Source organism: Sorex araneus, chromosome X (assembly GCF_027595985.1).
Source record: "Sorex araneus isolate mSorAra2 chromosome X, mSorAra2.pri, whole genome shotgun sequence".
Classification (NCBI taxonomy): Eukaryota; Metazoa; Chordata; class Mammalia; order Eulipotyphla; family Soricidae; genus Sorex; species Sorex araneus.
This window is the reverse complement of record NC_073313.1, coordinates 196260721-196277253: the sequence shown is the minus strand read 5'-3', so window position 1 is coordinate 196277253 and position 16533 is coordinate 196260721. Positions and strand designations below refer to the sequence as shown.

Below are 16533 nucleotides of genomic sequence, written 5' to 3'. Positions count from 1 at the left end.
AAAAGTGTCCTCACCACAAGAAGCAGTGTTTAAGTGAAGCCAAGAAATAGCAAATATTGAGTCTTGTGTTTTAAGCTTAAGGAGCTAATAAAGCTTATTATCAATAAGTTCTAATTGTATTTTTAAAATACTTTTGTATAAGCATCTGAGTAAAAGCTAAATAAGAAAATAACTTTTTCTCAACCCAAGTGTTCATTCATCACTTGGACGTGTGGACAAGAGCATAAAAACAAAGAGAATTTGAGCTGATCACTGGAGAAGAGAATTCAGATTTAATACTACTATAAAACTCATTTTGTAGCCACCAAATATTTTGCTACTGTGAAAAGAAAAAGTCATATTGAAACTCTTTTATAAAAAAAGTTTACCTGGTGTAAATTTAATAATAAAACATATCTCACTGGAAGGTATAATGCATATAAATATGAAAAAAATACTATCACATTAGAAATTTATATTAATGGGGATGCTCTTCTACTTAAAATTCATTGAGAAAACTCCAGTGATATTTCCCAAATTATAAAACACAATCACACTGTTTTTTAACTTAAAACCCAATACATAAGATAGATGACACTGTTCATTTAGTATAAATACATAAGCTTCAACTTAAGGATTTACTTATAAAATTATGAAAATAATGTCATTTTATTGAGCATGCCTACCAAAACAAAATTTGCAGGCTTAAGTTAACTTTGTCACCCATTCATTTATATATCATTGTTCAATGTAGAGAAAATTTGAATACAAACTCTACATAATTGCAAATAGTATAATTCTAACATTTATGGTATTTTGCATATACTACCATGTATATATTTTTGAAGCATGTTTAACAGTAGATAAAATACATCTAAATTAATATTTGAGCCTTCTTAATAAATAATACTGAATTTTCTATTTATGTTTTGCTCTTCATATGATTTCTTCAGTTTTACTTTGATTTAGTAATGCTATCATGTTTTTTGTAGTTACTGGGTTTGTGTTTGACTTTCTTTATAATTTAGATGCTTTCTTACTAAGCAATGGTTATTTCTTTTAAAATATTAGAAAGTATCAAATTTATACTTATTTAAAACAATAAATATCTTATTTGTCTCATAATTTGAGAGTCCTAAAATATTTTACATACATTTATTTAAGTGGTATGACATTGATCTTATTTTGTCTGCTTATGGGGCTATGTCCAATGTAGCTCCTAGCCCTGTGTTCAGGGATTGCTCCTAGAGAGACTGGGGAGACCATTTGTAATGCTGGGTGGGGTCAAATCTATCTCAGTCAATGCCCTACCAGCTGTACTATTATTCTGGCACCTTTATATTTATAAATATTCTTATGAATTTATATCATTAAAAAATGTGATATTGTAGGGGCTGGAGCAATAGCACAGCAGGTAGGGCGTTTGCCTTGCATGCAGCCGACCCAGATTTGATTCCCAGCATCCCATATGTCCCCCGAGCACAGCCAGGAGTAATTCCTGAGTGCATGAGCCAGGAGTAACCCCTGTGCATCGCCGGGTGTGACCCAAAAACAAAACAAAAAAATGTGATATTGTACACCCTTAAACTTGGGGGTCTAATATATATGAGGTGATTTTAAAGAACTTTTAAAATATTCCCCTTGGGCCAAATAAATAGAATAATAGTTTAGGAACTTGTCTATTATGTGGCACACAAAGATTTAATTCCTGGCACCCCTTATGGTCCTCAGAGGTTTCAAGAATTATCCCTGAACACAGATCTAGAAATTAGCTCTGAGCATTGCTGGATGTGGTCTCAAGAACAACCAAACAACAAAAATCTTCCTCTATACCAGCCAATAATAAAAAGAAAAAATATTGGTTTTGATCACCTTAACTGTTATCTTGGGGATGCATTTGAAAAACCATTAGTGTAAATGTTCATATTGGCATTGAAAAAGCATGGGAAATTATGGTTAATTCTATAAATTTTGTTTTTTAATGTGAGCATTATACAAATGTTTAAGACCCAAATATATTTTAACTATTTTGTTTATTGTTATACACCACTGGGTACATTGTGCTATTTAGTAAATAAACATTTTCTAAGTGCATTTTCTAAGAGTGAAAACTGCTTTTAAATTGAAAAGACATGAAACTTACTCTGGATGAAATCAAATTAGTTAAATAAAACTGTGGTTCTTGTTGAACAGTGCCATAAACTTCACAACTTCAATACTGATAATCAGAAGGTTTTATAGAAAGTAGTGAAAGTAATTATAACAATAGGTATAATTACTAATTATAATAACGATAGGTAACGATAGTTCTCATTCCCTTGACCCTGAAAGACCCTCCAATCGTTGGAAAAGACAAGTAAGGAGAGGCTGCTAAAAGTTCAGGGCTGAGAAGAATAGAGACGTTAATGGTTCCAGCTCAAGAAAATCTATGGAATGACAGTGATACAGTGATACAATGGAAGTAATAGTAACAATCACTGAAATTATTTGTGTCCTGGATTATACTTGTGTAAGTGACATAGCTACTTTTTTGCTGTTGGATCTTCTGGTGCCAGTAAAATGCTGACTTTTCAGTGCCAAATGTTAGTTTCAAATTAGGTTGCTCTCAAAAGAACCAAACCTGATTTAAATTTTTAAAAAGTGAAAAATCTATGAGTAGCAAGGGAGGAAAGCAACACAACTTAAATCAATATTGAAAGGTACCCTAATTAATATCACTTAATGCTATCCCCTTTTTTCTTTTTTCATGTTTTTCTTAAGCTCTTTCATTATAGCTTTTTTCTAACTTTTCTTTTTTTTTAGGTACTACTACTTAGTCAGCCATTGATTACATTTATTGAATTGGGCATGGATTCCACACTTTTTATTATTATTAAATCACCATGAGATTCAGTTACAAAGCTTTCATGTTCGAGATTCAGCCATATAATGATGGAACATTGATCTCTCCACCAGTGCACACTTCCATATACACCAATGTCCACAGTATATCCCCCCATTCCAGTCCTCTCCCTGTCTCCATAGCAGGCAATTTCCCCAATACTCTTTCTCTATTTTTGGGCATTATGATTTGCTCAAATTTTCCCACCACCATTTGAGCCTGTCTACTAGGGGCAGATCCTAGTTCATTTATTGTCCATTGCTCATTTTGAATATCCTGGATGCCAAGGCTGTGCGCTTCTAGAATCCTAGATTGTAAATGGTTGGGTTCCAGGGACATTTCAGTAGAGCATTAATCCGTTTGGAGATTCAGTTGTGCATCTCTGGACCAGGACTGTTGGTTCACTAAGATGGCGCCTGGAGGCACATTTTGTGTGTGATAGCCAGGTTCATGAGCAGGTGGAGAGTTGGATAGAGACAGCCCCACTCCTATGCGGTCATATGGCATGGAGATTTAGTCCTGGAACCCACTTACCTGGGCCTTGCTTGTCACCTTGCTCTTGGTCACCGGGATTCCATCTGGAGTAGGCAAGGAGACAGTTCCTGCTCCATCTGGGGTGCCCCAGTGAAATTGGCTTGTTATGGGATCTGAAGAGATCTCTGGCTCTATGATGTCTTCCAGTACTCGCTACTGTGTCTCTGGCTTTTGATCTCTCTTGAGATTTATTTATGGGTCTTTGAGTTTAGGCCAGTACTAGAGTTTACAGGGTTGTGCTGGAGTTGGTTCAGGGAGGTGACTGCCAGTGCTTTCATGTCTATTGGGAAGTGGGGGGAGATAGCCCATCCCAAATTTGTGCTAGTCTAGAAATTTTAATCACAAAACCCACACATCTGAATTTTCAGCAGATTATATCTTGTTGAGGTTCATCCTGAGATGGTAGAGTCAGTCTGGGGGTATGGCAGCAATTTTGGATTGTGGAAGCAAGCGGCTGGGGGCTATGCCTGGGCAGGCACAGGCCAACCTGTCCTCCTCCTATTTATCCCAGTCTATTCAGCCATGCACGGGTCCAAGATTAACTGTGGCTTTTGATCTCTTTCGAGATTTATCTATGGGTCTCTGAAATAAGGCCAATAAATGAGCTTGTATTAGCTGAGCTGAAGGTGTTTTTTTGGGCATGGCTCCCACATACCTAACTTTTGGCTACTTAGTTTCTTGATAAACAGTCCCAAGTTGTTGGGGTCTGGCCAAAGGCACAGGGGCAATTTTGGGGGATCAGGAAATCTGAAGGTACCATCAGACTGCTGATGCATTCATCCCACAGGTACAGGTTGACCTATTGGAAGCACCATACCCCCATCTAATTTTTCATTGAAAGTGCCTTTAATTTAATAAATAATCCAAAACTGCTAGTTTAAAGCTTCTAGAACTTTTTGTTTTGTTTCATTTTGTTTTGGAGGCACACACTAGTGATGCTCAAGTGTTGCTCCTAGCATGACTCAGTAATTACTCCTGACTATACTGCGGACCATATAAGAAGTTGGAGATTGAATCTCCATTGCCCATTGCCAACCATACAAGATAAGCACCCTATCCTTGTATTATCACTCCAGTGCCAGGTGTGTTTTTTTTCTTAAGATATTACTTAATAAATATTAACTTTTGTTGCATTTACTTGAGTTATCTAGTTACTAACAAGAATAGTAAGAAAGCTCAATAAAATCTAACACCATCGAAGAATTCTTTAAAGTAAATAAGAGACAAGTCCTTCTTTCCGGAATCTGTATTTCAGCAGGCGCAAAGACTTTTCCATGGCACTCAAGATACCTCCAACTTCCTGTTACTCTTTCTAGCGCTTACTGTTCTTAATAGGATGTCCTTTGGGAGATGACTACAGCTAATAAAGACACTTGAGAGGAGAAAATATTTTCCACATTCACCAAAAGCTTTGTGAGTGAATCCATGAATACTGAAATTGCAAGAATACTTGTAAATAGATTTAGTTGACGGCCTACTTTTAAAAAAGATGTAAGGCAACTCACAATGTAAACCTAAGTGTAAGTAAACCAAAGAATTGAGCAAAAGTCAGATTTAGGAAATAATTGTTAAAAGAGATGAGAATAGTTCTTAAACTCTACTGAAGTTATGAAGCACAATTACTTAAACCCTATGGAGTCAAAGAGACACGAAACTTAGTGGTGTACTACCTTTATACCAATGACACCTAAGAGGAAATCACAATAGAAATTATAGCTCTCAATAACTAGCTAAACAGAATATGCTGAATCTTCACATAAATGTATGTGAAAAAGTAAGAACAAGGAGAGAAAAGTCATAATGAAAAACTTATTGAATATCTCATGCACATAAATATTGACATAAATTATATATAAAACTGCACACATTTATGAGAAGTGATATCATTACTTTTTTTTTTAAATAAAGGAAACTGACTTTTGTGAAATAATTAAGTGGTTTAACCAGAACCCCAACTAGTAAGTAGTAAGTGATCTAACTGGGACTTCAACTCATTCCTAAAATTCATGCAATACTAAAGAAATGAAGCACCTCTGCATCGATCTCATCTGTATTTTCTAACTCAAAGTGTGCATACGTAATTGTGCTTACAAACAAGCACCTAATTTTTTCTCCTGTAATTATTTTGTTAGAAAATAAAAGTGAGAAACTTAAAAGAAAATTTCAGCAATATCAGATACAAAATGAGTATTCTCATTCCAACTATATAGTAACCAAAATTTAAAAAAGGTACACCAGATCCCTTATTTGCTATAATTTTGTTTATGTTTTTTTCTTATGGGGACATGTGAGAGCTATGCTGAAGCCATGAAAATGGGCTCAGGACAAAAAATCAAATGAAAAGTTTTTCTACTATAGTGTCCCTAAATAGAGTGGTGCCATTGTTTCAGCAAATAGTGTCCAAACTGAGTTTAATTTCAATCTGGAACCACTTGCCAAATAATACGATGTAAACATTTGAATTGATAGAATCAGAAAATCAGAAACCTAGGTTTCCATGAGAAAGTCTTGGTATATAGAATCCCTACCAAGAGATCAAAAAGACTCCAGCCTAATGGCAGAAACAGACAAAATTAGAAAAGTAATCATTTATCCAAGTGAAAAATCAGGCAGGAATTTAATCATGTAGATAAATCAGAAACTCATAGTGAAGGTCAGATTTAGCTGAATGACCAGGAATTCATGCATTTCTCTTTTGGAGGAGGAGGGGTCAGAGCAAATGGGATACAGTTGGGAGGACTCCCAAAGAAGGTAGAGTGTGAGGGCCTGAGTATATGGTGTTGATCAGGCCCTATAGGACTACATTTTGCAATGCCCAAGCAACTACGTGTGGCTGGGGATTTAACCAGGGTTGGTTACATGCAAGATATATGCCTAAACACCTGTACTGTCTCTCTGGACTCAAAGACTCATTTTCTTTGAGGCTGATTTAGGTAATACCAAAATGTCAGTATAAAATTCTGAGTTCTTATAGTTGGGTGAGTTTTATCTGACAATTGGAATATTTAGTGGTTAACATGACAATTTTCAATATTGAAAGGAGATACAGATGAATGAAGTGACTAGCACAAGTGTCAGCTTTTGGTACATTTATGACCAGACTCATAGTATGTGGACTTTCTTCTAAATACTCTTTATTCTTTTCTGTGGGTGACTATACAATAATGGAAACAAGATGGGAAATAGTGGCTGTTGTGTGTCAGGTCACTCATTGATCCCTTGGTATTATTTCATTCATTCTGCCCAATTACATCACACAATGGGCCTATAGAAGCAGGGTCCCTATGGCTGCTTAGTATTCAATATAGCAATAAATTCATTAACTTACATAATCTCATCTGAATTGTTATTATGGGTCAGATATATTTCAAGTACTTGTACAAATAATTTCTATTTACCGTTAGCTGTGTTAGACAATTATAAAGAATGATCCCAAATGGTAGGAAATTCTAAATCTGAATTACTAGGCACTATTGAATGCCCTTTCATGTACTCCAAAATATATTTAGATGAATCTATTTTGACTGACAGGAGAAATCAACATAAGAATGTAAAGTCATATGATACCTAAATTATTTAATATTCCTAAAGTGAAGTAAGTATTTGGTGTTGTTGACCTATAGGATAATAGGAATTTTATAAAAATAACATAAAATTTTATTCAGTTTAAAATAAGTAACAATTGTCAGAAGCCATTGTTTAAGCATTTACATAGTTTTAAATTAGTTACTGAGTAACTGTCAAAATAACAATACTGTGAGAAGTTTTATGTACACATTAAAAAATCTGTCACAACTTCCATTTCTGAAAAGTGAACTACACTTTTAAAAACATTTGATATTCTCTTTCCACTTCTCTACTTTCAATGCTTATCAAAATATTTAGCATTAATAAGGTACATATGAAACATAAATGTTTCAAGTACTGTGAGCCATTAACAATCTTGGGCATATGACATTTACAAATACGATGGCTATTTTAGAATTTTCATTTTTACTAATCATAATTATATGTATACCAGAGATAGCAATCCAAATTGAGATTCATTCAAAGGCTGACTGTCTCTCATTAATTATGTCTTATTTAATTGTTACATTGCATTATATCTGTGCACAGTATGATGCTACATAACATAATGCAGGGAATGAGCACCAATGTAAAACATTGTAGGCATTACATTTTAATGAGAGCATTTGTGTTTAGTCTGAATGCCTGCAGTTAATTCAGGGAATGAGTATTTGAGTTAAAATTCTGACATGTTTAGCAAACCAAGTATTCATTAAGGTAGGCAAGATAGAAGCATTATAAGAACTCCTGTGTGACAATTGCTACACCTGCAGTTATGTGAGCAAGAAATATACTTTATTTCAGGTGGAAACACGCAGTGCGCTGGTAGTATGAAATTCTTATTTTTTTCCCTTCAGGTCCTAAAGGGTTTTCCTGAATGCTTACAAGCTGACATTTGTCTACATCTCAACCAGACTTTGCTGCAAAATTGCAAAGCCTTTCGGGGGGCAAGTAAAGGTTGCCTTAGAGCTCTGGCAATGAAGTTCAAAACCACCCATGCACCTCCAGGAGACACCCTGGTTCACTGTGGGGATGTCCTTACTGCACTTTATTTCTTATCCAGAGGCTCCATTGAAATCCTCAAAGATGACATTGTGGTAGCTATTCTGGGTAAGTTTTTTAGAACCTGATGGTGAAAATTTCAGTAATTATCTAGTGAAATGCATAGTTTATGAGATGATATTTTATTTATTATTTGCTTATTTATGAATACTATTTCAGATGGGTGAGTAATTTGAACGTTTAATTTAAAATTCAATTTAACTCAAATTAACCTTGCAGAATATGTTTCTTGACTGTCTCACTTTTTCTCTGATGTGTAAACGTTTCCATAACTCTTCAGTTCTTGGCAGCTACTTAAGACTTTGAGGCCAAATATATAAAAATAGTCAGAATTTTCCTTCTCATTTTAGAAGATCTTGGATTCATGCTTGATTTTTTAACACCTTAAAATAAAATGTATACGTTGTAAGCATACTTGCTAGCATGTGCCAATGTCTTGTCATGAACTGGATTTATATTTTGACTAATTTCATTTATTTGTCATGCTCATTTACCACTGGATCCTATCAAATTATGAGTCCCTAATTGGGTAACATAAATAAAGCTAGGAAACAACATGCAGAGTTGCAGGTGATGAGATTAAAATCAGTGTATATTAAATGGCTTGAATTCAAATGAAAGTTAATCTGGGAACTGTAGAGGTAGTACAGGAGGTTAAGGCACCTGTCTTGCATGCAGCCAACCCAGGTTTGATCCCCAGCATTGCATATGTTCCTCCGAAGAAGAATGATCACTGGGCTCAGAGCCAGGAGTAAGACTGAACACCATTGGGTGTGGCCCAACACCCACCCTCCTGCTTATATAGAAAGTCCATCTGTCAAATCTGTCTCTTCAAAAATAAGTTCAGTCACTATGAATTTGTAGTATTTCTTTAGAATACACACATTCTACAATGTGTCTTGATAAACATCTTAAATTGAAAATATCTTAAGTTGAAAACACATTTTATATATCTCACATACTGAGCATTATAGCTTAGAGTAGTCTAGGTTAAATGTACTCTAACTGCTTACATTATCATATATTTGGGCAATATAATTTAAAACAATATCTATTTTACAATAATTAATATCTTATGTACCTTATTGAGTACTGCAGTGAAAGTGAAAAATAGAATGTATGAGTTCTCACTATTGACCTACACTATTGAAAACACCATCAGGATTGGAGACCATACAGCAGTTAATATTCATGGTTGGCACCAACCAGGATAGAGTCTTAGCTCTATATGGCCCCAAGAGCATCACTGAGCCAGTCCTGAATGCCCCAGAGCAATGCCAGAGGTAGCCTGGAGACCTTCAGTTCCTAACACATTACCCAAGTAGCTGCAACACCAAAGGGCCAGAGAAAGTGATATTTCTCTTTCTCTGATATATCACTTTCTCTGGCCCTTGCATTCATGGCCCGGTTGGCCAAGTATTGCCCACAGCACCCTGAGCCTTCTGAGGACTCCAAATAAGTAAAACCTCAGCAGCATAAGTCACAACCATTTGGAGGAAAATGGAGAAGAACAAAGAAGTTGAGAAAAAGAAAGATTAGTTCTTTACAAACTATCAGGAAGGTTTAAGCCTTAGTTTTTTTTTCCCCCTGAATTACCCATCCCTAATATTTGTGAACATCTATCCTTTTATTTTTTTTTCTTCAAATTAAGTTCAGGTTGATTTAAACAAGGAATAGGTAAATTCATAACTTTTACTTATCTAATTCTTGTAATATTCACAAAGACAAGGAGATTGTTTCATTCACTTTTGTACTGAACCTGAGTATAGATAACTCAAACACATGAATAAATGTGTTTTATTCATGTTTGAATGATTCTTGTGTTTTGATGAATATTTTGCCATTGTCCTCTAAGAAAAACTCAAAATTCACAAGACATAGTTTGGTTTAAAATCTAATATGCAACAGGAAATAAATACAGCCCGATCACATACTAGCTAGCTATACAATAAAGTGTTAACTTTCACCCAATTTGGGACTGATCATTGGTTCTAGTACATTGTCAGAAGGACTGTGCTTTCTTGCATCTCAGATCTTCAATTTAAGCACTCCACACACCATAAAATGGCGACCCCCTTTTCAGTTTACAACGGAGTAATTGCAGAGTGCTGATAAGTTATAAATTCTAGTGGCTTACTCTCCTGATTTATAGGCATGTAAACTAACTCAAAAACAAAACCAATGAAAAGTCTTTAAAATAATTTGTTAAGGCCTGGAATCATAGTACAGCAATAGTATAGCATATTGCCTTGCATAGGGCTGAACTTGTTTTGATGTCTTGTACCACACATAGTCCCCAGAGCCCTTCAGGAGTCCCAGAGTGCAGAGCAGAAATAAACTCTGAGCACTGCCAGATGTTGCTCCAAATATAAAGAATAAATTGTAATTTGAGGGAGTTAAGGGGAGCATTTCACACCCAGGGGTGCTCAGGGTTTACTCCTGGCTCTGCATTTAGGGATCACTCCTATCAGTGTTTGGGGGACCATATGGGGCCAGGGATTGAATCTATATTGACCCTTGCAAGGAAAAAGCCCTACCCACTGTACTATGCCTCTGGCCCAAATTTGCTAAACTATATAACAATTTTAAAAGGTCCTTCTTTACAGTTCCAATGTCCATAGAAATGAGTACCCAAAATTCTTATAAATAATGATTATCTATTCTACATTTAAAAAGTAATTTTAAGTTATATTATCTTCAATATCAATTTTTTCTTATAAAATATTTCTACCGACTAAATTAATTTAAAAGAAATTCCTGTTTATGATAATTCATTATTTTTTATAAACAACTACTTAAAACATTATTGTTTAAAATACTTTGGTACTTTTAACATTTGGATATTTAAAGTATATATGTCATTCTATTGTTTCAGGGTTTTTTTTGTTTCTTTGGTGGCTAAACTGGACAGTGGTTAGGAATTATTCCTGTCTCTAAACTCAGGGGCTACTCCTGGTAGGATTGGGGGACCACATATAGTGTTGGGGATCAAACCCAGATTGGCTGCATGCAAGGCAAGCTCCCTACCCATTGTGCTATTGCTCCGGCACCTTTAAAGTTTATATGGACTTAACTACCTAAGCTAAAGAAAGTGACTTTTTCTTTATCTGAAATAAAGCCTCGAAATTTATATTCACATAAATGTGTAAGTATATATGTATGTATGTGGATATATATGATATATCTCAATATATCATATATGTCAGCCATAAACAGTTTTTAAAGTAGAAATATAATTGTCATAAATCATGTATTCCATACTCACTATTTTTTTAATCCTTAATGTTTAGAGAATAGAAATATTTGAGTGACCTTGGTAGTCAGGTAAAATACTGGAAGGAGGTTAAATCCCATCAAGTGTGTCAAGATTCTTATTGCATCAGAATGCACAAAATTTAATCCTAGTTATTTCTTCTCTCCTTCCATTTCATCCAAATAAGAAGATGACCTTGACATAATCAGTCTACCTCTTAATCCTCTTTTCATATTAATAAAATTTAGAAAATAATGATTAATTTATTTCTGAGATTATTTGGAGAATTAAAAGAGATAATGGCCTAAGTATTTTTACACAGTGCCTGGAGCCTACTTAGTCCTCTGTAAACATTTGCTGTTGCTACTATTGCTATCATCGTCATCTAACGAGGCCTGGAAAAGTAGGTGGCATGTGATTACAGAGGGTGGGATGTTCTCTCAGAAGTCAGACACTGAAGTAACACCCAGTATTGGCAGGAAAGCGAAGAAAACACACTTTTAGAACAAAGGTAATCCGACAAAAAAGCTTGACTATCTGTGTCAAGAAAATATAACTAAATGCATTATACAGTTAGACAAATCCATTAAAGGTAGTGTCAAACATGGTTATAAAAGAAAACAGTTCTATATGTAATTTGAACTCCTAGTCCTCTGAGTGTTTGTTATAAAACACTATTCCCTAGCAGTGGATGCCCTCCAGAGACCCATCCAAAGAAAGATCATGACTCTGAGCCACAATGATTTTTCTCATACCTAAGTTGATAAAAGTAAACCACACCTTTTTCTAGCAATGTGGCTTTACCAGATTGAAGACATGTTTGCAGCATTATAGGCGCTTAACAAAGAACTGAAACAAGGAAAGAATAGAGATTATAATAGGACCAGTACACTACAAGGCAATATCTTCTGCAAATAAATATGACTGAGCACTCAGTAGCAGATGCTAAAACACTGTTGCCCTAAATGTCTGTTAAATATGGGATCTTATAATTAAAATCTTTGGTTCCAGGATTGGCCAGTGGTGTCCCACTTTCTTCTAAAATTAAAAACATTAATTTCAGATTCCTTTATCTCCCTTATTTTTTTCTTTTCTATTTTTTTAGGGAAAAATGACATATTTGGAGAAATGGTCCATCTTTATGCCAAACCTGGAAAATCTAATGCAGATGTACGAGCTCTCACATACTGTGACTTGCATAAAATCCAGAGAGAAGACTTGTTAGAGGTTTTAGATATGTATCCAGAGTTTTCCGATCACTTTCTAACGAATCTAGAATTGACGTTTAACCTCAGGCATGAGAGTGCAAAGGTATATGTTAAACTGTTTATTTTTGTACTCCTGACATTTTACTTTATTCTTAGACTGTCCGAATATCTCTAAAAGAGCAAGTAAAATACGAGGCAAAGCTTTACCAGTTCTTAATATTTGGAATGAAAAAACAACTCAATATTGGAATTTCAAATATATTGACTAGATTTGAGCAGATCAATTGAATTTGGTACTGTAGGAATCCTTAGGTGATAAATTTGATTTAAAACAGCCTTGAGAGGCCAGAGCAATAGTACATTAGGTAGGGTATTTGACTTGCAAGCGGCCAACCCGGGTTCAATCCACTGCATCCCATAAGTTTCCTCAAATTTGCCTGTAGTGATTCCTGAGTGCAGAGCCAGGAATAAACCCTGAGCACTGCCAGATATAAACCCCTGCCTCCCGCACGCAAATGTTTTTTGTTTAAAAAACAAAACTTTGATGTCCAGGAATGTGACTCAAATTATAAAGCACACGTCGAACATGTTTACAGTTCTGAATTTGACTTCCAGCGCCAAAGTCACCCCCTAAAAGTACTATCACGTACATATATAGTCATGGTGCCCCCTGCACCAAGATGCTGACCAGCACTGATAAGTTCACTAGACCAACCACCTCAAACGCTGCTGAGAATAATGCTGACTCCCAAAATTCTGACTCCATGTGGTTATTTAAAAAAGAAATAAAAGTTTTTCTTTGTTTTTTTGTTCATGTCCAGCAGTTATCAAGAGTTACTCCCAGTAGTGCTCTGGGACCAAGCAGTAATTGGGGACTGTATCCAGGGCTCATGCATGCAGTGCATGTACTCCAACTCCCTCAGTCCTTTCCTCCACCACCCCCTCAAGTATTTTAATAACAAATTTAACTCATTTAGGCTTTATGCATTAAACTAATCTATAATTTTGGAAATAACTAAACTTGCACACATTTGAAACATTGCAAAACAAAGGATGTGTTTTGTGAAAACAAGAACTAAGATTGAAGTTCAGAGAAAATCAACCTTTAATAAAATTACATAAAACTATAGAAAAGGTGGAGGTCAGAAAGTTAGTTCAGCCTTGCTTTGCTAAATCGGTAGGACACTAGCCTTGCATGTGGTTGAACAGGATTCAATCCCTGGCATCCTGTATGGTCCCCTGAGCAGTGCCAGGGGTGATTCCTGAGTGCAGAGCCAGGAATAACACCTGAATGTTGCTAGTATGGTCCAAAATAAAATTACAAGAAAGGTGTAGAACCAAGCTAGACTTCATGATGAGATGAAATTGACCGTGTTTTTTCAATTCAGGAGTCCACAAATTGTGACCTGCTTTTGTAGGTTTATATTGAACTTGTAAATTATTTGTAGGGAATGTTACTGAAATGCTAGCCTATTGTAAAATCCTTTATGAGAGTTCATTTTAATCAAATATTGAAATAATCTCCCAGATATTATTTATGCCATACATTGATTAGGATTGTCTGCTCAGTTATAATATGCAATTGAAATCATTCAAACTTAGCTACATATTTAGCACAATTTCTGTGTAACAAAAGTAGACTGTAGTCAAGTTTGTGTCTGAGTAAAATTAGTCTTACAAAATGAATAATGTATTCATTCATAGAAATAGTATGTTAAGTGATTCACCTATAAATTAGTCTAGATTTTTTAAGCATAGTACTTGCCTATGAAAATGTGTCCCGAGGACAACCTACCACTCTAAGAATATACCACTTATGTTGTAACCCAGGAAATGAAATGTTGAACTTTTGATACTTGACATTTAGTATTAAAATACTAATATATTCTCTGGGATAAAAATAATCTACAAGTTAATAGTTAAATAAAAGATAAGAAATGCATTTCTCCCTGGAGAAGAGTGATTCCCAGGCTGTGTGAAAATTTTAGAGAAAGATAGATGTTTATGATCACAAGGCATTATTTAACTAACTAAAGCACAGGTTATGATTATTGCTTCTTTGCAAAAATTTAAAAATATGTATGTGGTAAAAGTTTCAAGTTAACAAGGCATATATATCAAATTTGACAATTTTATCAAATCCCATTTTAATGTCACCCAACTTCATTCTCATTAGTAAAAATCCACCTATTTCAAATATGCTGTACATTAAAAAATTTAGATGGATATATGAAAATTAAAATGGAACTAAAATGTTTTATTTAATAAGAAACTCATTTTTATTAATAACACTGATTATACTCTTGAGATTAAATCATACAAGGAGAAAGATAGAACTAAGAAAACTTTAAATAAATGGAGATTTCAACAGGTAAAAGGACAGAGATCATTAACTACTGTGTGATGTTAAAACTTGCAAAATTTTACCATGTAATTATATTACCATGTAATTCATTAATTATATTACCATGTAATTCATTCATAGCTAATTAAAACTGGTTTCCAAATTTTTCTTTGCAGATTTTAATTCTGCAGTTTATTTAGATAATTTTATTTTAACCTTACCAAGTCATATAAAAGACATTTCACAGAAAGCAGTATGCTGCCTCAACCACTGACAATTATTATCCCAAACATTTTTTATTAACAGCCTCTATAACTATGAATTACCTAACCAGATGATTAAATTACTAGAATTACTCTATCAGTCTATATTATAACATAGTGACAACCATTATGAAAAATGTTTTAGCTATTTGCTTACACAACAATTAAGTCTCAAAGTGGTTGAAATGATAGGGGAAAAGTAAAGTTTACTGATAATACACTCTGTTCAAATTTAATAATTTTACATTTTAACTCATTCCATTTACAAAGGCTGATCTCTTATTACGTTCACAATCCATGAACGACTCTGAAGATGACAACTGTAAACTGCGAAGGAGGAAATTGTCATTTGATAGTGAAGTAGAAAAAGGTAATTTTTATTTCTGAAGTATAAATACAGAGCATGTGGTTATTACTCTTTTTAGTCAAGTGTTCATTGCTTTTCTGATTTCAAGAGTTGAACTTCATTATAAAATATATACAAGTATTATATGGTAATACTAAGGTATTAGGAAATATGTTATATTATTTGATGTAAAATAGTTTTTAAACCAATATATGTATCATATTTAACACAAAAATAAATAAATAAATAAAATAATAGAAGTCTATTTTAAAAGTCTCTCTTTTGAGAAAGAAGAGAGGTGTCTGCCACAGAGGCAGGCTGAGGCGGGGGTGCCTTGAAGGGGTGGGGAAGGAAACTGGGGGCATTGGTACTGGAAAATTACACTGGTGAAGGAATAGGTGTTGGAACAATCTCTGACTGAAGCACAATCTTGAACAATTTTGTAATGCTTTATCTTATGGTGATTCAATAAATTAAAAAAAGAAAAGAAAATATATTTCAGGTGAATTTTTTTTTTTTGCTTTTTCTGAATTGACTCATGGTTTCTGTTAATACTATCAATAGGATTCAGCAAAGCTCTCTGGTATCTACAAGGACCTCAAAGATAGAGAAATAACATGGGTTGGTTTAAACAGAGAGATCAGTTAATAACTGTTAAATAACTATCCCTCAGCACCTCAGGGTCCTCAGCAAAGTGTTCTTGAAAGGGAACTCATTACAGGATAAGTACTCGAGTCTCTCATATTCTTTTATGGCAAAGGTGATGGCGGTATATGTTAGTCATCTTTGTTCCCAAAATCGTAGAAGTAGTTGGCACTCCTGTTTCTTTGGGTTTTTTTGTTCCCCTTAATTATTCTTTAAATTTTACTCCTATACAGTTCACATACTAAAAGAGCTACCCTCCTTCTAAGGAATAAATGAAGTAAAATAGACCTTCCCTTCTTGAATAACATGCACTCAGTTTCAGATACAAATATTTGCTATGAGAAAAATACAAAAATCTCAATAGGATTTAAGATGAAGAATTCACTTATGTTTGGGGTGAAGATATAAGACTCTTTGGAAGAAATCTCTACTCTTGCCCCCATGCTGATTC

At 34.5% G+C, this 16533-nt stretch overlaps 1 protein-coding gene across 3 annotated transcripts in view; it reads left to right on the top strand.

Moving 5' to 3' along the window:
- Positions 1-16533, top strand: part of KCNH7 (potassium voltage-gated channel subfamily H member 7) — a 470160-nt gene that overhangs the window by 416125 nt on the left and 37502 nt on the right. For 2 of the 3 annotated variants that reach the window (XM_055120200.1, XM_055120198.1), the window contains 3 exons: positions 7819-8071; positions 12382-12587; positions 15362-15461. In XM_055120200.1, coding sequence (XP_054976175.1) covers positions 7819-8071; positions 12382-12587; positions 15362-15461 — 559 coding nt within the window. The remainder of the gene's footprint in view (positions 1-7818; positions 8072-12381; positions 12588-15361; positions 15462-16533) is intronic. The other variant, XM_055120199.1, reaches the window with a different exon arrangement.